The sequence below is a fragment of the Zonotrichia albicollis genome, chromosome 3 (genome assembly GCF_047830755.1).
Source record: "Zonotrichia albicollis isolate bZonAlb1 chromosome 3, bZonAlb1.hap1, whole genome shotgun sequence".
NCBI classification, from domain to species: Eukaryota; Metazoa; Chordata; class Aves; order Passeriformes; family Passerellidae; genus Zonotrichia; species Zonotrichia albicollis.
Window position 1 is genome coordinate 29,887,071 of NC_133821.1, and position 24,497 is coordinate 29,911,567.

The 24,497-nt window shown below is 36.9% G+C and overlaps 1 protein-coding gene across 6 annotated transcripts in view; it reads right to left on the reverse strand.

The window, feature by feature from the left end:
- MARK1 (microtubule affinity regulating kinase 1) overlaps positions 1-24,497 on the reverse strand; it is a 57,334-nt gene that overhangs the window by 11,924 nt on the left and 20,913 nt on the right. For 4 of the 6 annotated variants that reach the window (XM_074537032.1, XM_074537030.1, XM_074537033.1 and 1 more), the window contains exons 2-13: positions 22,471-22,674; positions 21,845-21,898; positions 15,593-15,641; positions 14,411-14,476; positions 13,371-13,441; positions 12,328-12,384; positions 8,401-8,637; positions 8,192-8,311; positions 3,976-4,075; positions 3,244-3,356; positions 1,846-1,999; positions 615-808 (exon numbers count right to left, since the gene is read on the reverse strand). In XM_074537032.1, the coding sequence (XP_074393133.1) occupies positions 615-808; positions 1,846-1,999; positions 3,244-3,356; positions 3,976-4,075; positions 8,192-8,311; positions 8,401-8,637; positions 12,328-12,384; positions 13,371-13,441; positions 14,411-14,476; positions 15,593-15,641; positions 21,845-21,898; positions 22,471-22,674 (1,419 nt within the window). Of the gene's footprint in view, positions 1-614; positions 809-1,845; positions 2,000-3,243; positions 3,357-3,975; positions 4,076-8,191; positions 8,312-8,400; positions 8,638-12,327; positions 12,385-13,370; positions 13,442-14,410; positions 14,477-15,039; positions 15,172-15,592; positions 15,642-21,844; positions 21,899-22,470; positions 22,675-24,497 lie in introns of those variants that run through there. The other 2 variants (XM_026791042.2, XR_012579455.1) reach the window with 2 other exon arrangements.

Consider the following 24,497-nt stretch of genomic DNA (forward strand, 5'->3'; position numbering starts at 1 on the left):
ACTGTGAATATTGTAACAGAAGCATTAAGAGATTATTCATTTGCTAGTTCAGTTCCTTAATACAACAACCAGGCTGTAAATCACATTAGCAGGCACAAGGGAACAAGTGGGCTGTTCCAACTCATTGCACTCCATTTCTGAAGCTCAAAATTAAGTGGTTTTAGAGAACCCAACAACCAAATTTACAGAGAAAGTTCAGGAGATATTATGTAGGATTAATCAGATGAAATACCTGAATCAGAAGTCCATTGACTTCCTTTGTAGACAGACAAACATTAGAAACCAGAAAAAGAGCACCCCATACTGGCTCCATTCTTATGTTCTTTCCTTAAATATCCAGTATTTTTCTTGACAGAAACTGAAGTTTGCCCAAGTGCAGATATCCTCATGTTTACTGTTATGTTAGTGTTAGAAAAAGTAAAGTTGAGGGGGAAGGGAAAGGTTTATTTTAAAAGGTGTCTACTGTAGCCTATTTCTGTCTGCCAGTAAAAGTTACCAGAAATAGACTTAGTGGCTTATTCAGTACCCATTATGTCTATAGTAATCTTGTGCTGCACATTTTGTTTAAATAGGGAAAAATAAATATAACAAGCTCAAAAGCACACCCAACTCACACTGGTAACTGCACTTGACTTCTTTCTTTCTGGACCCACAAGTGGACTTGCAGCCATCTCTCCTTTGGATCCTACTGTAGTGCTGCCGTGTTTGCGTGAGACATCCTTGTCCCAGTCCTCTTTCTGCTCACTTTCCACACTGTTTGCCTGAGACCTTTTTGTGTATGACACAGCAGGAGGAATTGAGGGGCCAACTGCCAAATAAAAATAGAATTAATAAATACCTAAAAATAATCACTGCATTTTTCTTGGCCAAAGTAGCCTAAATATAATTCCCTGAGTCCAAAAAAAGCATTTGAACAACTCTGATGGCAAACTCAGCACACAGACCAACCTACTAAATCGAGCTGTGCTCTTTTTACCTACTCTCTCTTCAATTCCAATTTGCAGTTCAGAATTACTTCCTATTTCACATCAATATGTAAAACCTAGAAGAGCATTTTAATTCTCATTTTAAATCCATGCAATTTGTACAGTATTATAAAATATATTTTTCAAACTTTTTTAGTACTTTTTTCTGTACACCTTTTCTTCTAAATACTATGAAATATTATTTTCCCCTGAAAACCCTAGGCCTACTTTGTTTACAAGCATGTCTATACTTGAAAAATAACACAATTATTTTCCCCTCATCATTCTTTAAAATGTTTTGGGAAAACTCCACCATCAGCAGACTATTACATTCCTTTGAAATAAAATCATATCAGCTAACAAAACACAGAAAACAGTAATGTAAATTAGGCAGAGAAAAGGGCAAAACATTTTAGAAATGTTTATAGCAATTTGACAGCTGAGGAAAAAAATAATCTTTCATTTAATGTTTCAAATATGTATACTCTTTTCATAGAGTAGTTTTCACCTGAAAATGTTTCCTGAATACTTAAAAAATTTGTTGTCTCTTGGAAGCAAACAATTCAGCCCCATAGCCAAATGTAATGATAAAATAATTGGTGTGCTGCCCTTCGGGTTATCCAGAGCAATAGCTGCCATTAGTTCCTAAGCACAAAACACCCTCAGTGTCTCATTTAGTGAGTCAACCAAGTAACAAGCCCAAAGAATTAAATCTGTGAGGTGCGCGGATCCAGATTTACCGCGGAAACCTTCATACAGACACACATCCCAATCGGCTGCACAACAAACGCACAGAGTGGGGGCCCTGCCAGGCTTACAAACCCTGCCCATTCCCACTGAGCTGGGTCTGTAAGTTCACTTGCTGGAACGCCATCCGCACCGTGGTCGCTGAAGCGACGCTGTTTCTGGTTGGTGGAGATGCTCCGCTGGACCTTCAGGTGAGCGGGGGACTGCACCGAGCTGTTGTTGAGGTCACTGCTGGGGCGAGACCTCTGACCCAAGTTGCTGCTGGACAAGGAATCACCTGCTTCAAACTACAAGGAAAACAGGTTTTCAAAGCATAAACAAAATTCAACACTACTGGTACTTCTATAGCATTATAAAGAAAAAGTTCCAATCAAAGGCACTTAAAAAAATTTAACATTGTATCCAGAATTGAATATTCTTCAAGATTAATTTTATAATTTCATCTCTATTTAATGTGCTTTAAAAACACACAGCTAAACCTACATAGTTAACGAATGCTCAAAACAAAATTAGAAGGATCATGACAGAAACAAAAACGGTGCTATTTTAAAACCAAAGCCATAGAGTGGTTTTCCCTGACTTTTTAAATTTTATTTTTAATCCTAAGAGCATTCATAGCTCCAGAACAATTTTAAAATGCACTGGACTGAGTCAGAAGGACTAAAAAAGCAGTACTGACTAAAGGATCCTTTATGGCTTTCAAAACATCTTTATAAGGTCTGTATCTCAGTCACTGATTTGTTCATCTTTAAGAAGCCTAAGTTCTATGTAAATGCAGAGGAAAAGACAAATACACTCTTCCAAGCAATTTGAGCCAAAATGATTTTAGACCTATTCCCTCCATGCTCTGCCATCAGAAGGGAATTCTGGCTCAGAAATGTGAGAAAATGCACTCAAGGATGCACATATCAGATCCACACTTTCTTGGAATTGAAGGAAGGCCAACGAAGCAGCAGGGAAAAAAAAATCCTTCAAAAAAGAAAGCCTCGGTCTTTGATTTCTTGAAAAATCCATGTGGTCTAAAAGATGTACAGATCATTCTAGTTCCAAAACAATCACAAGATTTTCTGCCACAAATCTATTAATTACTACAATGCAATAACTTACTGAATAATTCAATATACTATAAAACAGTATATGAGTGAGAAAGGATGAGCATATTTCTGAGAAATAAAGGATGTCACATCTGAGTAGCCAGAAAAATAATTGTTATTAACTATTTCAGATTTTAACTGAAAACATACACGACAAGAAGAAAACTCAGCAATTAAAAGTCATGACACTTCAGATTAACAGCCAGCTTTTTAAAAAAGCAATTCAACACATTTACAAGCAAACATGAACGTACTGGAGGATTTAATTTATTTCTTCATATGGGAACTAGCAAGATATCCAAGAGGATATGAAAAGGGAAAGACATTCATAAGTTATCAATCACAATAAAAAAAAAGTTACAAAATAATAAAAAAAAAACCAGCATTCAACGCAGCAACATATAAAGGCCGAACCAGAAAACATAAACAGCACTTACTTCAGGTGGTTTTCTACCTAGAAGCAGGTAAGTGGCCATGACTTCATCATACTTTTGGTTTACTAAAGATTCATGGATTTCTTCTCTTGAAAAGCCCATTGTGACCATAATGTCTAAAAGTAAAAAGAGCCAGATGTATCAGCAGAATGTGTTTGGGTTTACTGACAACTTAAGAAAAGTGAAAATAGAAAAACAGCCTTAAATTTACAAGTAGCTAAGATTCAAATCAACCCAGTGAGGTTTTCTTGCTGTGCAAAAATAGAAAATGCTACTAACTCCTCTCTTTCTTCTTATTTTTGTCTTGAAAACTCCCAACTACATTATACAACTCTGAACTAATTTATAAAACATTCAATGTTATTCAACAACAAATAAAGTACTGGCAAATAGAAACTATGAATAGCTAGTGGGCCAAAACAGTAACTTTCTCTAACCATGGTGGGCAAGAAGTGTTGCCTCCATAAGAAAATCTGCCTCTTTCAGTCTGTCAAATTCTGTAGTCTTATTTGTCTTTTGCTGTGCTTCAAACTAAACTTCAAGATTGATGTCAGCTCAGTGAAATCACAGAAGTAGTTATAAGAAGGCCATTGTAATGGAATTTCTCATTTAAATAAAAAGAATGCATTTTACTTGTATGATGAGATTGTAGGTCAAATTCGTAAAAGCTTAGTTTGCCTTCCAAGATAAAACTGCCAGTGTGCACCAGATGTAACATCCTTCTTAAAGTCTTACCTATTCTTTTGGTGTCATTGAAATCTGGTTCAGGCTCAGTATATGGCTTTAGTTCTTCTTCTTCATGGCCAACATTCATCCACCGATCCTTCATGATTTGCTAAGAAAATAAAAGAGCTTTAGGCCAACATGCTCTTTACCATACTCCATTACACTTGTGCTAGCTTGTCTGATGAAAAGCAATTTAGAGTTCACAATAATCTGAATGCTGCTTGCTTTTTCCCTCATACCTTTTCTCCTCACGTCTTATTTTTCTTTTATCTTTCACATCCTTATGCTCCCATAAATTCATTCCTCCTATTTACCATTCTCTATACAATCACCCTGACTAAAATACCAGAAAAAAACACTGAAAAACAGAATCCTTCATTTTGTTCCTTCGCTTCCATGTGCTCTTCTTGGTTAGCATCCTAAGATGCTAATGCAATACCAGCTCTATCATGATAAAGAGCTCCTTTGAATAATAGCAATGGAAGTGTTTAAAAACTAAGGTATAATTCAGGAAAGTGCTGATGCTTCCTACAGTCATTAGTTTCAAGATCATGATGCCAACTGGTCATTTTTTCCTATGGATCTGCTCACTGCACTTGACCTAAATATGTTTGGCTGGAGGGACAAATGCCTCTTAACTCTATAACATGCAGTTATTTACTTCAAAAGTTTCTCCTGCCTTCTTTGGAAAATTTCCTTCAGTTGTGGCCTGGATCTTTTTGTAGGCCTTCAAGATCGATTGCCCAGAATCCCTAACCATTACAATTTTTCCTTTAAGAGCATATTCATCTTCAAACAGCTAAAATAATTTTTCCTCCTACAGCAACTGGCATGTGTGTCTCTTCAGGGGCAGATGCTAATACTGCTCACTACATGGACACAAGAACAAAACAAATGTCAGCAAGTCAAGTTTCCCACAGGCTCCAAATCTGCCTCACAAACACTGAATTAAGTTATTTCTCACAAAGAGCCGAAGACTCAATTTTCCATTGATATAACCAAATTCTTTGTATGTAGTGCTGCTGTCAAATTACAGACCCTGTAATTTGTACCCTTACAAGAACAATACAGAACTTTGTGCCAATTAACATTTTGCTGACAATAACACCTAAAGATTTTTTCTATCATGGAACTGATTTTTTGGCTTTTGAGGGGATATAGAGGGAGGGATGGTGAACACACACGGCTATACTGTATTTCTGACATACAGAGCACAAGTCTACTTGACAACAGACTTGGGTTATGTATTCGTAGTCTTGCAGGAACAGAAGAGACTCCCCAAAGTGTACTATGCCCTCTCTGCAATCATAATTTTGTAAAGATACTGTTAAATAAATCTGAAGTTTAAGCATGATGAAGTGGATGACAGAAACCACTGCTCAAATTCTACCTCCCTTTTCTTTATCCTTCTTGAATGAACCAGCAAGCCTGGAAATTCTCACTAACAGTTTTTCATGTCTCCTCAGTAGGTGGATCTAGAGTTCAACGTAATCTGCTCTCTGTTTCCATCTACATTTCTGCTGGCTTCTGCCTTTTAAATACATGATCTCAGAGGCACACTGAGTTATTGTACAACTCTTCAACAGGCTCTTACAATTAAGCATTTTGAAGCGACACAAACAATCCAATTCCAGGATCAATACTACATTTGTGTAAGTTCTGCTGGGCTTTCAGTCAGCTGATTAATGAGAAGCAGCCTTGGTGAGGGTATGTAGAAATCTGACTCAAACTGTACTTCTTAAACATCAATCCAAACTAAATTTCAACCAATTAGATATTATTGATGAGTTTTCTCTCAATTTTCAGGAAAATTAACTAATAAAAATCTGGTTGGGCTCAAGTCCTGTCTGTGTCAAAATTATTTTGCTTTATTATACTCTGTAAGCATAAATCTGCTCTGGAAAAATTTCAGAGCAACACTATGCAAAAGAATTCATGACTGGGGCAGAGGGAAAGAGGAATTTATTGAAAAACTGACAGTTAAGAAGTATTTTCTGACAGTATATTTTTCCCATCTCTTCCTGAGAAGATTTACTGGTTTATAACAACATTCTCTTGTTTTGAAAATGTTTCTTCTCGGCTGCAACCATAAAAAAGTTGAGAGGAAGCATTTTAATAAAGATTTGCCTGGTCCTTACCAGAGGACAAGTGCTAAACCGAACTCATATGGTGCTGGTCCTCTGTGGATCTCAGCTTTGATGCTGATGTCACTGACAAACATCCTTTTGGATGGTCTGCTAAAATCATGCATGGGAATTGAGAAGCTGTATGGCTGGGACCGAGCAAATATCCAGAATACAAAGCACAAAAAAAACCCTCCTCCCCAACCTAAGATGACATTATTCTTCCACTTGTAGAAGCTTCCAAAACATTTATACTTTCATTCTAAACATGTATTTTTAGAAGTGTTCAGACAGAAATTTCTTTCCAAACCACATGCCACACTTTTTAATTCAGCAAATGTGATTTCAGGAATATTCATTCGACAAAAAAAGGTTGTGATGCCTCTCTACCCCTCAGGTTAGCATACTGATCAATGCCTGATATCCGTATTTTGGGACTGGCTCAAGACCTTGGTCACACATAACATTTACTTTAGTCTATTCCACACAATCTGACTGCCTTGTCCTTTCAGTGAGGCTGCTATCCAACACCTTTCTCCAGGGCCAGGAAGGAATTTTACAAAAACTGGGTAACACTACAATACCTAGAATGAAAGTGAAAATAGATTTGAAGAGAAACTGCTGAAAATCCAGAGGAAAATCCAATAAAAGAAAAAACTATTTCCCTAAAACCTAAATATGACACACGTAAACTGTGATCTTTGAAGTGACTACACTCTTACCATTATGTTCTTTGACAGTAATCACAGAACATAATGAGCACATATCAGTAAAGCAGACGCCATCATTCACTAGTCTCTTCAGTAGAGATTTTATTCAACTTAAAACTATTTATAAATAAGCCATAAACCAGCATCAGCTCAGAATGAGTTGCATGCAGACAGAGCTCAGTGAGTGCATTCTTCCTTGCACAGGTAGACAGAGCTCAGTGAGTGCATTCTTCCTTGCACAGGTAGCCTCCATGCCAGGAAGCCTAAGTCATGCCACTACAAACAAAAAGCTGCTTAAACGGGATTTATTCTCTGGAACACATCCAGTGCTGCACAAGTGTAGAAAGATGAAACAAAAGCCACTAGTGATTGACTTATGCCAATACTATTTAAAAAGTATTCTATTTATCTTCTGCTCTACTTTCATCTCTATGGTAAGTAGATGTTATTTTAAAAATCCCTCTCTGTTAAAGAATTCATACAATAGAACCAGGCAGCTTTTGGAATGAACTCTACACCTATTATTTGTTAAATATCACCCATGCATCAAGTATTATCCAAGACATCAATCTTGAACAAAACAGCTCCTTAAAAAAACACAGAAGCTTTTACACAACTTACAAGTTGTGCACAGATCTTTTCTGAATCACATGAAAACTTAATTTACTAACAACAACAATCATAATTCATTAGAAATCTCATAACTCATTAAAAATCCTCAAAACAGATTTTACCCAACGGATACAGCAGGAATTATTGTATATATAAAATTTCCAGCTACTCAGAAACAAAACTACCAGAAGAGGGAGAGGAAAGGCTCAAACAGAAATAACTAGCCATGATTAGCTTACCGTTCACAGAATTTGTAGTGTTTACATGTATTACAGCACTAAAACAAACTCCACACTCTTTTCCATAGTTATTCTTCCACCTATCCTTTTTAAGAAGTCATGAAAAAGCTAATGGTATTGCCTGCTGCTGGTTGCTAGTCTTGTTTTTATTTATATATATATATTTATTTATTTGTACTTATATGTATATATTTATATGTATATATATTTATGGAGGTTATTTACAATCTTGTCCTGCTTTCCACAGATTTTGAACTAGCTCCGTTATCTGACTGAAACAAGTGGGAACAGTTCGCACTTTGAAATGCTCTTATTTTAGTTGTTAATCAGCTGCAATTAAGGTTAGGTTTTGATTGATTAACACTTTCTATTTTCAAGCTGCGCTGCTTCTGGAACATTGCCTCTTTTGTTTTAACAAGACTTTTGGGCCCTTAAAACAAGAACAAAGTATCTATCCTGAAAAATTAAGAATTCTCAAGCAACTGTTGTATGTATTTCATTCTTAATTTGAGTCCCCTTTTTCCAAGACAAAATTACTTACTTCCAAGCTGCCTCGTTTTATTGGATTCAGTACTAGTAGCTTCTTCAGTAGATTTTCACAGTCTGTGGACATATAGAATGGAATGCGGTACTTCCCCCTCAGCACGCGCTCCCTCAGTTCCTGTAAAACCAGAGTTTTTAAAGATGAGCTCCTAATGACACAGAAAATTTAAAGCCAGCAGAAGCCAAGCTTTCATATTGTAACTGTACCTTTAGATTCTGACCATCAAATGGCAGCGATCCGCTCACTAGTGTGTACAAAATCACCCCAAGGCTCCACACATCCACTTCAGGGCCATCGTATTTCTTTCCTTGGAAAAGTTCAGGAGCGGCGTAAGGCGGGCTGCCACAAAACGTGTCCAGTTTATTACCAACCGTGAACTCGTTACTAAACCCAAAGTCTGCAATTTTAATGTTCATATCTGAATCAAGTAGAAGGTTTTCTGCCTAAGAGGAAAATAAAAGAGGAAGATGACAATTTTTATATCAGATTAAGTATAAATATGTATATATAGTGCAATATATAATTTATCAATAAATACAAAAATGTTTTTTCTAAAACAGTTCACCATCTGCCTCTTTCTTGCAGAATAAAAGAAACTAATGCCCCATACATGTTACAAGGACTGAAAATCAGGAATGTTTACTCAAGAAAATATAACTATTAAAAGCAGCTAAACAAAATTAAAGGTCAGCTGGTCAATCAACTATGAACATTTTATACTCTGGAAGAAATAACTTAGTTCAGCTTTAGAGTGACGTATCTAGACATCTCAGAATAGCAGTTGAAGCTTTTGACAGGTTCATGCCATTTTCTGATGCCAAGGAGAGTAAACCGAATCCTAGACATCATCCACCATTATGGCAGAGTAAATGTTAGAAGGAATTTAAGACTTCAGAAAAAGATACCTTCTGCTTGTAAGATGAAACACTTCAAGCTACACACTGTACTTTAGCATTCTGTACAAAAAAATCCTCTCCCTCTTATTATTAGTGTTTGCTTCAGCTACAGCCACACCAGGGTGTCAGGACCCAAGTATTTAATTCTTTTCACACAGAACATTCTATACATCTAAGATTAATGCCTGCACAGCAATCATGTGAATGCAATGCATCATGCCTACATAGATGCAAGTGTACAGGTACCTGCAGAGTCAGTAAACAGTATCTTATATTTAGCATCACAGGTAGGTAAAAAGATTAAAAGGGTGAAGTTACATAAATACTAATACATTATTGGGGGAATATATTGATTTCAAAATGCAAGACTGCTGAGCAAGGAGTGCAGTAGAACTAGGTAATGTTTATTTATCTAACTGGGTGTCAGCTCCTGATCTGTGTGCCAGCAACACAAGACAGCACCAAGCAGAGCACAAATCATACCTTTTCAACAGGAGGCCAGATGTTAACCAGACTAGAGGGTTCACCTTATTGCCAAACAATAGAATCACAGCAAAGAGACATCTCTTATCAGATGCTGTGCTCAGAACTGAGCCCAGAAAATACAAAAATGTTTTGGCTCACAATCAGAGAAGCAGCAATCTAATTGTCATCGGATTTGATTAAAAGGGTAAACATGATTTTGTCTGGGTTTGTTTGAGCTTATTTCTAATAATTTCACTTACACTCTGTGAACAGAATAGCAGACTATTAACTATCAGTATATCAAGCCAAGAGCTGCACAACAGAATTTAGCCTTTATCAGGAGTAAAATACAGCCCATTTTTACAAACTCTATCCTGGAAAATATTTTATTTTTCCAATTCATGACATGTAATCCCAGCTGGTTCCAGCAGACAGATTCACAGAGCTGTTTTCCAGATCGGACAGGCTTCTACACTACTTCACAAAGACTTCATTTTCCTTGTGGTGAAAACAGTACTGTCAGTGCAGCTGCTCTGTGATTACAATTGTCCTCCTAGTTCAACAGTACTCTGCTACCCAAGTGCCCCACGCTTACAGGTTCCTTACTTCAAACAAAAACACCAAAAGACGTTTTTAATATGCCAAATAGAAAGACAATGCTCTTTTTGATCACATGTTCAGAGCAAAAAACTAGGACCTGAAAAGGTAAGTTCTGTGCATCATAGGATGAGCAAAACTGGAATTGGTTACAGACCTCTCAAAACAAATTGTTTATAATTACAAAGTAAAAAGGAGACAATTTTTCAACCAGAATAGACTGGACAAACTCACATATTTTCTTCCATGTCTCTCCAGTTTAGTCTGAAAAAACTTGTAAATAATAGAGTTTACCCACTTATTAGAACCAAAAAGTCTTATCAAAAAATATCCAAAGTGGTGCAAGATCTCTGTCTTGTTGTGCTGCAATATCACTTGCTCAACTTGCTAATACCCTAGAGAGTCAACAGAAGCAGATGAGAAGGCAGACACCACTTTAAAGTTGCTTTTCCTTCTCCACAGCTCCATGAGAAGAGTTTTAAATGAGACAGAGATGTCATATCACTTGGAAAGAAGAGATGAAGCAGAAACACCTCCTCAAAGCCACACATTTAGCCTTTTTTCCTCTGGAAAATATATTTTTCATCAGCTAGGCTGACTGGCTCTCAATCACACTTTACTCTGAACTTTTCAAATGAGTCTAGCATAACTCCAGCCAAGAGATGACAGAGAAAAAATAAAATAAAATTTATTTTGGAGCCTGCCTGGCTGCCTTGCAAATAGGAAAGAGATCAGCAGCAGACTCCTTGTTGCAGGTAGTTCCTGTGTGAATACTGCAAAGCTGTTTAGCATAGGCTTGAGAGCACGGCCTGTGAGCTGTGTGTGCTATGGAACTAAGAAATAGAAGAGAGGCTCAGCCTCTAAGGGGCTCTGGGAGAAAGAGCAAGACACAGGATGCTGAGTAACTGCAGGGGTTAATGAGGCAAGATTCAGTCACACAGCTGGGCTGAGGGAGCCAGAGCTAGATAAGCATGAGGAAATGGCTGGCTCCCTACTCCCAGCCAACCTAGAGAACTAGGGAAGGGCTTGTCCTGGCTGCCCAAGAGGTCCCTTCTGCAAAGCTCAACGGACGTGGCTACAGTAATCTCCAGGGAGCTTGACAAAACATTGACAGGCTCCAAACCATCAGGAAAGATACAGAGGAATTTTTTTAAATCAAGATTTCGGCAAGATCCAATTCTTTTTTTCTTCCTTGCATTCCGACTTCAGAGTGCTGGGCAGGCACCTCCACCATCAGATGACAACTCAGCAGAAATGGATGTATTTATTTGTTATCCATCCTCATGTGCACATGCAGGAGCTGGGAGATTTGCAGGTATCAGGGAACAGATTTGTAGGAATGAGGTTGAAAGTGTGCTGCAGTGCATTATAAGATAAGACAAAAGATACTGGTGAAGAAAAACCCTTAGGAATTATTCAACCTCAGCTTTTCACAAGTATCCAGATACATTAGTAAGAAAGAATCAACACCAGTGTTTTCTTTGTAAATTTTCAGAGACATCAAAGCAACAGCACAAGACAGCTTTTAAGTGGGTGAGGATGATGTCCAAGTCTCATGATACCTGAACTTGACATGAAGACAACTTCAGGCAAGGCTTATAGTACCTGAATTTGCTTAACTCTTAATATGGTGGCTTACACAGATACATGAATAAAAAATATATATATATTAAAAAAAAATACAACTAATTTCTGTTTACCTTTAATTGATTTTCCTGTCCAAATTAAACACTAGAATACACACCAAAAGCTCAAAGAGATTAAAAACTTAATGTATTTCTTATAAGTCACTGAGGAAAGAGTGTTTTATATATCCTTGCAATATACCTTAACTGGAAATATTTTAAATAAGTAGTGATGGCTGGTATCAATTGATCATCTGCAGCTTCACTGTGTAGATACCAGCATCACAGCAGGTATAATTCTCTGGAGAGTATGTCTTGTTCTTAAAGCCAAAACTGGAATGAAAGTAACACATGTTCTATTCTTGTCTTTTCTCTGTTCCTAGAGGCAAGCTACGTTATTTTTGCGCTTCAGGAAATTGAGAATGAAATACAAGTGATAGAGTTCCTTCATTCACGTTTGAGGCATTAACAGGCAGTGGCAAGGACTAAGACATGGAATGAAATTAAGTCTGTATAACAGGCAGCAAAAATAAAAGAAGAAACAACCTACCTTAAGATCACGATGAACTATGCATTTTTGATGACAATACTGTACAGCGGATACAATCTGAAACACCAAGATGATCAGTGAAATATTTTATTTCAACTTCACTTACGTTTTTGCATATAATTTAGTAATTTTGTTTCCTGATATGATTCATTAGAATGTAAGAAATGAATAAAGTGTTTATCTTAAAAAATATTCATCTAAGTTTCTTTCATTAAGGCTTAGATAGTAAGACCAGAAAGTCCCTATAAGCAGCTCATTTTCCTACTAAAAAGCTTTATACATACCATTCAAGATAACTGGAGAACAATATTTTTAAAATGCAAATCACCCAATGGCAATAACTATTGAAAGGAAATTAATCCACCCTTCAAGACAGTAGCCAGATACATCAGCTCAGAATTTATCTTCTAAAATATCAACTGTGCACCTTTGCAATTCATCCCCAGCAGAACAATTCATTTGACATTTTCATGTCTTTCACATATACAACAAAAAACAAGTCAGAAATAGAAAGTCAAGAGCAGTTTTTTAAATGTTGATTATATAACTTAATTCTGAAAAACACCAAACTTGATATATTTATCTGATTAAAGCTTTTACAAAACAATCACTAAAACCAGAGTAAGAAAAGGATTAAGATGAGAAAGTCTGTAATAAGAATATAAAAGCCTATTACAGAATAGCCTTCATACGAAACAGTCACATTACACAGCAGTACCTGTCATCGTATCAACATCTCTAGACAGAACAGCTGTAAAATTCTAAAATATTCAGAAAAGGATTTAAACCTCAAGTGAGTCACAATAAAAAAAGTGACTCTTAGGAAAACTGACTAAAAGAAAATGTAAAACAATTTTATTATCTTTAGACAGTATATAAGAAGCAGATATTTTTCTCTTCTGGGATTTTTTTTTCCACTGCAGCTTTAATAAACATTACAAAAAAAATTTTTGTTAAGTAAAAGAAGTTTGCTCACACTCATGTCTATCTGAAAGCAACATAAAAAGAAACAACAAAAAAGAATGGACACACTAATTTCATACCTGCCTGAATTTTGAACGAGCCTCTTTCTCTTTCATTCTTCCATGTGCAACTAGGTAGTCAAACACTTCTCCTGAGCATGACAAGGACAAAACATCAGTATTAATTTTTTTTTACTATCACACATAATCAAAACATGCTTGAAAATACCACACACTCCATGGTGCCCCCCTTCTTGAAGGGAAAGCAAATAGACGCAACCAAGAAAAATTCGTTCTGACTTTTTGTACTGGATTTCATTCAGACAAATAATAACTAAGAAGTAAAAACTAAGTAGTATGAAGGAACCCTTCATACTAGGACTTCTTCAATTTTTTAACATAAATTTACTTAATCACTGTGAAACAAACAGAATCAATCATGAAAAATAGTCACCTCATGAGTAAGACACATTGGGAATTAGGCAACTTATGCACCAGATTTGTTTTGCACATCTCTAGTGGCATCACTTAATGCTATTTATATGATTTCTGTTTATTCCCTCTCATTCTTTTCCTAATAAAGCTGCTCAAATGCCTTTCAGATCCTCATCTTTGCACTGTCTCACAGCAGCCTTTCCTAGCTGGTCACTGGCACTGTGCTGGATTCTCTTCCTACATTCAAACATTTCCCATTCAGATGCTAAGCAGCTTCTCAAGCAGGCACTCACTACCCCTCTCACTATGAGCCTGCTGGTTCCCCTTCCAGTGTTACTGATTCCCATCCCCAGATCTGCCTCTTCAAGAGCTTTGGCACACATTTGCAAGATAAAATGAGGCACCAGTGCTTGCCTAAATATAGCTCATAAATACGAGTGGAGAGTTTTTGCCAGAATCTGTGCCAGATTATCTCCTGATACTGCAGCAGGAGCCTCAGAATGAGAACTACCCTTGAGCACAAACCTAAGAGGTTGCTTAACAGAATCAAGAAATCCCGCCCTGAGAGGTCTGCTGGGACTGCTCTGAAGGCCAGATTGAAATAACCCATTAAATCCTTAAAGCGTTTCTAGGCATGTAACTGGCATTTCAGTTTATCCTTAACGCACATTTCAGAATCTACTTACCCCCACTGGCATATTCCATTACCAAATACAACGTCTTTTCAGTCTCAATAACTTCAAATAATTTTACTGCAAGAAAAATGAATGAGAGAGATTGCAGCCAGGAGTAAAAGCACAGCACAAACAAACAATTATACTCATGGAATGAGTATAATTTATGGCCAGTGATAACACTAAATCATACAGAAACTTTATATCCTTTAGGTAAGCATTCTTTTGAGAGGGAAAAAGACCAAAAATTAATTTCTAAATCACAGTTGATAATAAAGCATATTAATCCACAATTTTCTCAGAAGTTTACGCACACTGTACAAACGAGTTCATGCTGAAATTAGTTTCATTTGACACAGACTTCATTTAAGATCATACAAACCTCCCCTGTTTTGCTAGCAAACTGCTCACAGTCAGAAATCAAAAATTCTGACCAACTAAAACCAAGTGGATACCAGAAATGTTAAGTTTGACTTTCCTCAGATTGCAATATAACCACTCATTTAAAACAAGCACACCACCACCACCACCCCCAGGAAAACAAAAAACGGCAGAAGCTATGAATGCTGAAAAGCAACAAACAATTTAAGGGATGAGAAGGGAGTGCCTAGCATGTAATAACTTGTACACCTCATCCATACCTTGTATGCAACAAGCCCTCTGGCCAATTCAAGACCATTAACTGTCTCTGGAACAAGACTGTCCAGCCCTCCTCAGCCAGAAGAATTGTCATCACAAAGTAGGGCCCTGAAGCTGTGGGGTAGGTGAAAGAACTAAAGCAGAAAGGGAAAATTACATACTTGGTAATTCTAATTTTCTGGAAATATCAGTCAGCAGGAGTCTTTCCTAGACTGAACTAATGGAGTTCTGCTACTCTCACCTAAGAAACTCATGCTTTTGGGTCTCAATAATAATTTCAATAGAAGAGGGGAATTGGGGTACTTGATAGATTGAAGAGCTCACATCTACTCTGTGTAAGGCTTTCCTGGACTGAGCAGTTTACCTCCTCCGAGCAAAATTCTTGATGCAAGCAGAGGCAATAAAAGAGGGGAGACAATGAAGCATTTACTGGATGCTTACTGTCCCTATTAGCTCCAGAAAAAGTTTAACAGAAGTACATTCAAATACAGCCAAACAGAGTAAAATGTAAAGAGTATAATAGAAAAAAAGGCAGCAGAAATGCAGGGCTCCTACCAATATTGGGATGATTCAGAATCTTCATTATTCGTACTTCTCGAAACAACTGTCAAGGAAGCAGGACAATTTCCTTAGAATGTGTTTATTAGGGAAAATTACACAAGATATGCAATTTTAAATGGCAAGAAGACAGAAAAGGCCATAGAAAGTAGCATTAACATAAAATACAGACAAATATAGTGCAGTGAACTCCAGAAAATATAATCTACATCTTATACATTCAAATAAATATAACGACCTCAAATATCTACATACCAAAGCCAAGCTAATTTTCCAGCATTATGCAAAAAGACACACTAAGTTGCACAGCTCTTTCTGAAGTTCCACATTGACCAAACCCCACAGATTACTCACACAAGTAGTCACACTCTCTGATTTCTTTGGTGACTGGCAAGCTCAGCCAACTACCCTGAACACATCGAAACTATAGGTGCAAGTACAAGGTGCAGCTCTACATAGAAGTCACATACAGATGCTCAAATGGAATAAGCTACCAGGAATTCTGACATCCTCCAAGTCCTGCTTATCCACAGAGGTGAAGCAGGCAAGTTTGCTTTCCCCACAACTACCAAATTTTACACTGACCACAAGCAGCAATGATACCCCCTCTCCCCCCCTGCAAGTCCTGAAGATTTATCATTGCTGAAAGTCTGCTGTATGACACTGAAACACATAATTATAAACAACTGGACAAACTTAAAGCCCTTAGTATATACACTTCACACAGATTTTCTTTAAACAGAAACAAGAGGTTATTGGTCTTAAATTTCTACCATTCATGGCTTTATTAATTAGAGGTGCATCAAGATTAACCTAGGGGCTCAAAGGAAAGAAGGCAAATAAAAGAAATTAAAAATGCCTATGTAGTTTGGTGCCATGTACTTGAAGTTGGCAATACTGATGGGTTTGCACTGTTTAATTCAACAGCCTAGCCCCTATTTAATGTGCTGCACACTCTTTGGTCCTTTATTGGGCTAACTCAGGATGATGAAATAAATTAAGAAATGCTCACTCTTCAGTGTAATGCTTAGACATTTTGGAAACATCTTATAGTCCTCCTTAGAGAGAAACTGAGCTCAACACATTAAGTGTGTTGCTGCTGTTTTGCTTCTCTCATGTTGCAGAGACATCTCACTCTCTCCATTTTCAAAATGAGTCCCATTTGATCAGATGCAACCACTGCAAAAGGGTTGATGCAAGGCAGAGACCGAACAGCTCCCTAAGAGTAGCACTTCAGGGTATTTTATGTATCTTACTGATACTCAGCTTTTGATCATGTACATTTGCTACAGCACAAGTAATAATATTACAGATGTATACTTGCATTATTCGAGTATTTCACACTGGTTACTATGCATTTGCCTTGTAACTGCCATTAAAACAATTTCAGAGGGAAGCAAAGACTACAAAAGCGTTTCTCTGAGCAAATATGAACAGATGCGGTTTGCTTACATCCAAAACAGAAAACAAGGGTATGTAATATTATGCACCAGAATTAACTTCAGCAAATTTGTTTTCTTCATAAAATCAGCCATTGTTAAGGAAAAACACCACACCAGGATGTTCACTGTGAATTTGTTGTTTTTTTTTAAGTACTGGAGCTTGTTGCACAAGAATAAATTTCTCAGCTAAATCAAAATAAACTAGTCAGAAGCTAACAAATCTAATCCTATGGATGGTACAGCATCAGTAGAGCTTCTAAGCAGGTATGTGGAAAATCAGTTCCTCCCCTAAAGACTGGAAAGACATTTCATAACTTAAGACTGGTCTATGAGGTATATATCATAATTTAATGCTGGTATTAGAGTTACAGCAGTGAGTCTTCATAAACTGGATTAAAATGAGACTTCTATAGAAAATAATTTCAACCTTCACATTTTTATATTGAATGTAAAGTATATGGGAATTGAAAAAAAAAATGACACGCATTATTCTATTCCATATTCTCAGAAGATTTAGAAGTTTACTAACTGGTTTAAAACTCTGGTTCAAGATTCAAATTGATTTTACAGCGAAAAGAAATTTTGTTCCACAAATATTTCTGAATAAAAGCCTTAACAGTATTCAAGGACATGATGTTATATTGCAACTCTGCATTCCACGAAGCATTACTTTGACATTAATCTCCTCCCCAACACTTTCCCCATGCAGAAGCACACTGGTCATTAACACCTACAATGCCAATAACAATGTATTTACAAATACAAACGTCTTTGAACAATAGCCACTACACCCCTCAATAACACTCAGGATACACTTCTTGGCATATAGAGGTATTTAAGCAAAAAGAGCACAATTATTTCCTACAAAGCCAAGTTGGTTAAATTTACAAAAATCGGGACAGAACAGTGATGTTTGTTCTCTGAAGACAAGGCAATCTGCTGCAGGATTATGATCTATTTTACTGATGAAAAATAGCTTTTTCAGAATTCAGACACACCTGTATTTTCCTGAGCAGCAGTGTCCTTCTCTCTCAGAAGGTGTAAGTGACTTATCTCCCTATCTCTCATCACCCCACAACATATTTATAGGACCACTCTTCATTCTTAAAAAAATGCTATCATTCAAAAAAAGCTCTTGAACAAGCATCTCCTTGTTGGAAAGGTGCAGCAGCCTCAAAAGCTTCACTTATAAAAAGAGACAGCCAGCACTGTACTCGGTTTCTAAAACATATAGTTAGGAAAAAGCAACAACACTTGAAAAATTGTTTCCCATATTTCCAGTTTAATTTTTCGAGGCACAAACTGCAGAAAGCAAAGATCTGCCACACCATTAAAAATATTTCTACTTGCTGTCAGATTGACACCTATGTTTAAGATTTACTTTTTAAAGTTACTACAAACTGAAAACATTCAGTTAACCAAGGCTCTGTCTTCTTTGAGAAACATGCTTGAAAGCTGCTCAACTTTCTAAACTGTTACTGAGAAAGGATGTGGCAAAAGGAGCATGACTCTCAATAGGTAACACATTGAAATTATTCCAAATCTTCCACACTACTTCTGTTCTGATTTTCTCAGCAACAAAGGAACTTAAGTAAGAGGCTCCAAACATGTTTAAAGAATAAAAGCTTGCTGACTCCTAGAAGGGTTATATCTGAAATAACCATTTCCTAATTAAACCTATTAATGGAAAAAAAAGGGCACCTTCTGCTCTACTAGCAGTTTGCAGAAGAGCAACAGAATGCTGTTTCAGAAACATCCCTGGTGAAGCCAGTAGAAGACAAAATTTTCAATGTAGCAGACACGAAAAATAGACCAGCTATTTTGATACAAACTTGTGTTATGACAAAACCCAAATACTTACATTTGGAAACAAATTACAACAGTGACAGTGGAAAGAGCTAAGTCAGTACAGTAAGTTACTATCAAGATCGCAAGTCAATAAAGCCAGCTCGGCTCTAAACAGATGCTCACCAAGTACTGTGGTAAGCATATACTGAACAAACTGAAAACAAAGTAGAAAGGCAGGACCCTTAATTCAACATAGGATTTCTGTTTAAAAAGGTAGATGTCCTGGAGCGAGAAATACAATTTAAGTTAAGACATTAACATAAGCTATCACATTGCATGGACAAGAAGGCAAAATTAAAAATTCACAAGGTCAGCTAACTTAAGCCATCAAATGTCAGGCCATGACACAAACTAAAATAACTCTGTCTGGAATACCCTGTGCATACAACAGGGCATGAAAATCACTGGTGAGCAGCTAGGAAGAAACGAAACACTCTTTGCTTTTACACCTGTGACTAACTACAGACCCAGCTTGTATAACACTTCCAGCAAGTGAAGTATGTGCTCAAATATTTCTGTTTACAAAACAGAATGGTGTATGTGAAGACATGATGACTCATTTCTCTTAATTAGGTCAGTAGCAAGTACTGTAGCAAAACTGACTCGCACTCAGTATCTTTCATACTTTGGTGAATGGAAAGGGGATGGTTTTGTAAATGACCCTACACCCAAAATAACCAGAAATTTGTCTTGTTTGATTAATATTAATCAGTGGTGATTGAAGATCTGAAAGTTTTGCTGAACTGCAAAACTTATCAGCTTTGAAGTTCTAGAGACCATCCTCTCAACCATGAGAATTTAGATGGGTTCAAACTCAGGAGTGGTATGTTTGTGCCTGTAACACACTCCAGTATCCTCTATAAACCTTCATTAGATAAGTGTACGTTCCTATCAACACAATACTACTATCACTGCTTCCCACTCCCAGCACTGCCTCCTGAAGAAAAAAACCAACCACTTAACAGCCCTTCGTACAGCATAAGCCTGATGACAAAATTATAAAACTTCACATTGCAGACATAAATAGTACAAAGAGAATGACAAACAAAATGTAATAGTTCAGCGCAGAAAGAAAGGAGTGACTGATTTCATAGAACAGAACAAGAAATTTTATTATTTGACTAACAATCCACAAATGACCCACTAAAACACTAACAGAAATTATCTTAACCATGCTAATAAACCACCCTCTCATCCTTATTTGCCTTGTATTTACAACTGGTTCAGTGACTGTGAAAAATTGTGTTTAAGTTTACTTTTTCGGGCAACCAGTATTCATTCACTCAGTCACAGCTAAAGACATATAACGCTTCAAAACAAAGATTATTTTTTCTGAAAACCATAATCAGTATTTTACAAATGAAAACATGATCCCAACAAATTACCCAGTTTTTCAGTGTGAGCAGAAGTTGCATCAATATATTTACAAGTTACTGAAGAATGAAATTCCAGTTAGATCACTAAATTTAAATGTCTATCCCTAGTTCTACTACAAGCAGCTTTTAAGAGTACCTAACACTGTTTGTCTTGTTGCCAGCTTCCCACTAAAAAAAACCAAATAACAGCACCAATGTCCTATTGCATGAGTACTTTATGTACTATCTGTGCAGCGTGACAGCATCTTTTGTATGCTGTGGAAGTCTTATTTATACTTGGAATAGATTATTGAATTATTATTGAGTATTTTTGTATGAAATACAACTTAACATTGAAACTATTCTCCCAAAGCTGAGTTTTTCTCACTTAGTTTTCTAGAAAGTTCTAACATATTTTAGCTTCTCATTGCTCAACTGTGAGACAAACCCAGCCCTACAAGTGTGAATAGCAAGCTAGCTAGGAAACAAGCTATGTGAGCAGCACAGGATTTCCACAATGGGCTCTGTCACACACTGCCCCTGTGGGTCTCTCTTCTCTAGCTCAAATATTACCAAAGAGATTTGCTTAATAAAGGATACAGGACTTAACAGCAAAGCCTCTGCATGAACTGCACAGCAGGTTGAATTTAAAAAAAATCCAGAAGAACTCACACTCAAGTACCACAAAGGAGACATTAAAGCAAATAAAGTACAAAAGAGACAAAAGAAAAAAAGAAATTAAAGGAAAACTGTTTACAACTCCCCATAACCAAAGTTACACAATAAAATAAATTGTAGCAGCAGCCAGAGATAAAAGAACAGCAATAAGCCCTGGCCTTCTCCCATTTCTACAGCAACAAACAGCAGTCTAGTATTTGTAAACAAAAAATACCCCAAAATTTTATAATGGGCATCCTCCAGTAGGACAATACAACACTTCTGTACTTTAGCCACAACAAAACATACACAGAGTTAAGTAGTAAAAATCCAAAGCAAACTAGAATCCCCAGAGTTTTGATAAAACCTTGATCACAATGACTATGAAAGACTACTGAATTTCTATCTACAGGCATAAACATCACTGTTTTGATTATATTCACTCATTTTGTCAATTCTGTGCACAAAAAGTAATTGCCACAGGTCCCCTGAGTTCAGCAAATATTTCATTAAAGTTGAAAGACTATGAAGACAAATGTAGAAAAGCCCATTAAAGCAACAGAAGTTGGTACTCTTAAGTCCACAAAAAAACCAATTAGTACATAAAGAAAAAAATCCAAGAATACCATCCTTTACAGCATTAAATCTTGGTTTAGCATGTAGACAAACTGTTTGTATACCTAATTGGAAAGAAATGTTACTGTTGGCAAAGAGGAAAGCTAGAGGAGGAAGGAAGAGCAAAACAACAAAGCTCAGATAGGAACCACATGGAGCCACTGCCCCCAGACAAATGAATGCGCACATTACAGCAGAGAGACTACGCTCTCCCAAGGTCACACACAAAAATGTTGTTTAGCAAGATAAGGGGATCAAATATTTCTGTCAAGTAAATAAAGGATCATGGCTCAACTGTTTACAGAATTTCAGATGTTATGGTCTATTCTTACCTTTTGCAGGCTAGTAGGATTTAGCTGGGTTTTATCTATTATTTTCACAGCAACCTGGGGAAAAAAACAAACAGCTATGAATTACTAAACTTAGAAGTTTTGAACAAAAACATGCTGCACCTCTGTGAACAAGAGCATAGATGCACCTCTAAAACATGCATGTGTGTCTACTTCTACACATTTCATCAAGCAAAATTCTCAAACCTATTAAGATTTACCAGCAGGAGCGTGGAACTTTGCCACCAAGGAATCAGTTTTATACATCTGTCTGCATTTGGACTGAACAACATTACCTTGTCCAGGCCCTCTAAACATCAGATTTACCTATTAACAGATCACCAATATCAATGAACTCTGCCTATCAATAGGTTTCTCTTCAGTTTTAGAAATGCTCGGGGATGAACGGACACCTTCCCAGCCCCAAAATACCGTTTGATGCAGAATGAACATTTTGATCCTTCCACCAAGAAGATACATTTTAAAAAGGGGGTGGGTGGGTAGGTGGTAACTCAGGCATGTCAGGTAACTTCTTCTATATGCTGAAACATCCTCTAGAAGAAACACTTACTATAAAGATAGCCAAAGAAAACAAATCAGACTGTCAGTCTTTCTTTTTCAAGGCTTACCTCTCTTCCAGTAAGCACATGCCTTGCCAGCTTCACTTTGGCAAAATTTCCTTTTCCTATTGTTTTCAGCAAGCGATAATTTCCAATGTGAGGATGCTCCTCATTTGTGGATGTTATGGAGTTCCTACATCGGGGGATGTTTTGTCTGCTACTTGACTTGATAGGCTGAATGTGTGGTTCAGTGTATCCATCCACAGAGGTGTGCTGCAAGGCAGACAAAATAGTTGGGAATTTAGCTACTTGAATTTTAGACAATTGAAACAGAATAGACCACAAGTATAAAAAGATGTAAAGGGGAGTAATTTATTTAACTTCTGCAATATAACTGATAACTCTGGACAGCAGTCTAAGGAGAAAATGCTGCCTCTGGGCAGAGTTCAATACATGTCTCATAAAAAAGTCTGCAGAAAGATTTTACCAGCTCTAAAAGCAAAACTAGATACCTAGGCAGTAATCTACAATCCATTGAAGACTCTTTAAACATGCCAAACCACACAGTATAGCTCTATGTTGCAGATAAATCTGTCTAATTATAATCAAATTTAGTCTTTTAAAAATACACTATGTAAAATATATTCATACCTCGGCATATTTGGAAACAAGGTTTCACTCTTTTTTTGTTAACCTTCTTCAGTCAAATGAAATTACTTCTTTTTTCAAGTAAACTTCATTCCCCAAACATGTTTGCATCTTTTTAAGTTCTTGTTCAAGTAGCAAACTATCTACATCTTTATTTAAAAATAACCATTTTTTAAAACTCCGTGAGATTGCATAAAATATTTTAAACCTCAAAAGTCTGAAGAACTAAAAGGAAGTTATTTTTAATGCATGCCAACACATCATCCCACATTAAATGTTAGTCACTGAAATCTGCTTCTGTACTCTAACTTCCAAGTATATAAGGGGCAAGTTACAGATGGGGCTTGGAATTGTTCCAAGGAGAAACCAAAGTAATGAAAAAAGTCAAAGGAGTGCTAAGTGTTTCAGTATTTCAAATACTTTCTAAGAGTGGCAGATGGGTACAAATGTTTAACAGGTAAAATTTAGCTTCTAATCTTTTAAGTTACAGACTTTGAAAGCTGGTAAATACTGGAGGTAGAAAGAATGTCTTCCCACAGCAGTTTTTAGTTTTGTAGCAGAGAGGCATGATTACTCCCAGCTAAGCACAAAGCACCGACAGACACCTGAATATTACCTGAATATTTTCCCGTCACTGATTGCCTCAATTAAAAGGTGGGCATCTTTGTACAGAGCACTAACAAGCCTGTTTCTAGATCCATGACCTCCAGCTGAAAGTAGTCTGAGGGTAGCTGGAGTTTTACTGCTTCTCCCAGTACCCAACCTAATGCTGGGCTGTGCTGACCTCATCCATCATTCCTTACGGAATTATTTTCATTTACAACCAGAATTTAAAGAAGTACTTCCAGCTTCAGTCTGCATTAGTCAATCCCCTCCTGTAAACACTCAGGGAGACAGGCAGTCCCACTGAAGCAGGCAAGATTATTTCAGGACATAAGCAGTAGTGGAATTGGGAAAAGCAGCAAACAGCTGCAACACAACCAGAAAAAACAAGGAGAATACCACAACCAGAATGTTCTTCCCAAATGTAGCACAACCCTACTTACATCACCTCCAGCATTATTAATTATTCACTATAGCCAAGAGAACAGCCCTAAATATAATTTTGTTTGTATTTTCTTTGCATGAGTCCTTCTGCAAAATACTACTGTACTCCCACTGCTAAACTGTTTTCCAAATTACTGGAGAACCAAGCAAGCCAAGCATGTTTAGATTCTGTATATCAGACAAATTTATTCAGCTGTGAAATAACACACTAGTAATAGTATTTATTCTTTAGAAGCACATCATTAAAATACTTTTTGTGGATTTTGAAGAAGAAGATCAGAAGGGCAGCTTCAGGCAAAAAAGGCTTTGAAACATTCTTTCAGCACTGGACACCAGCCCCACATGTGATAAACCACAGCCCTACAAAAGTCTCCCCTAAAAATACACCCTGCAAAATCAGT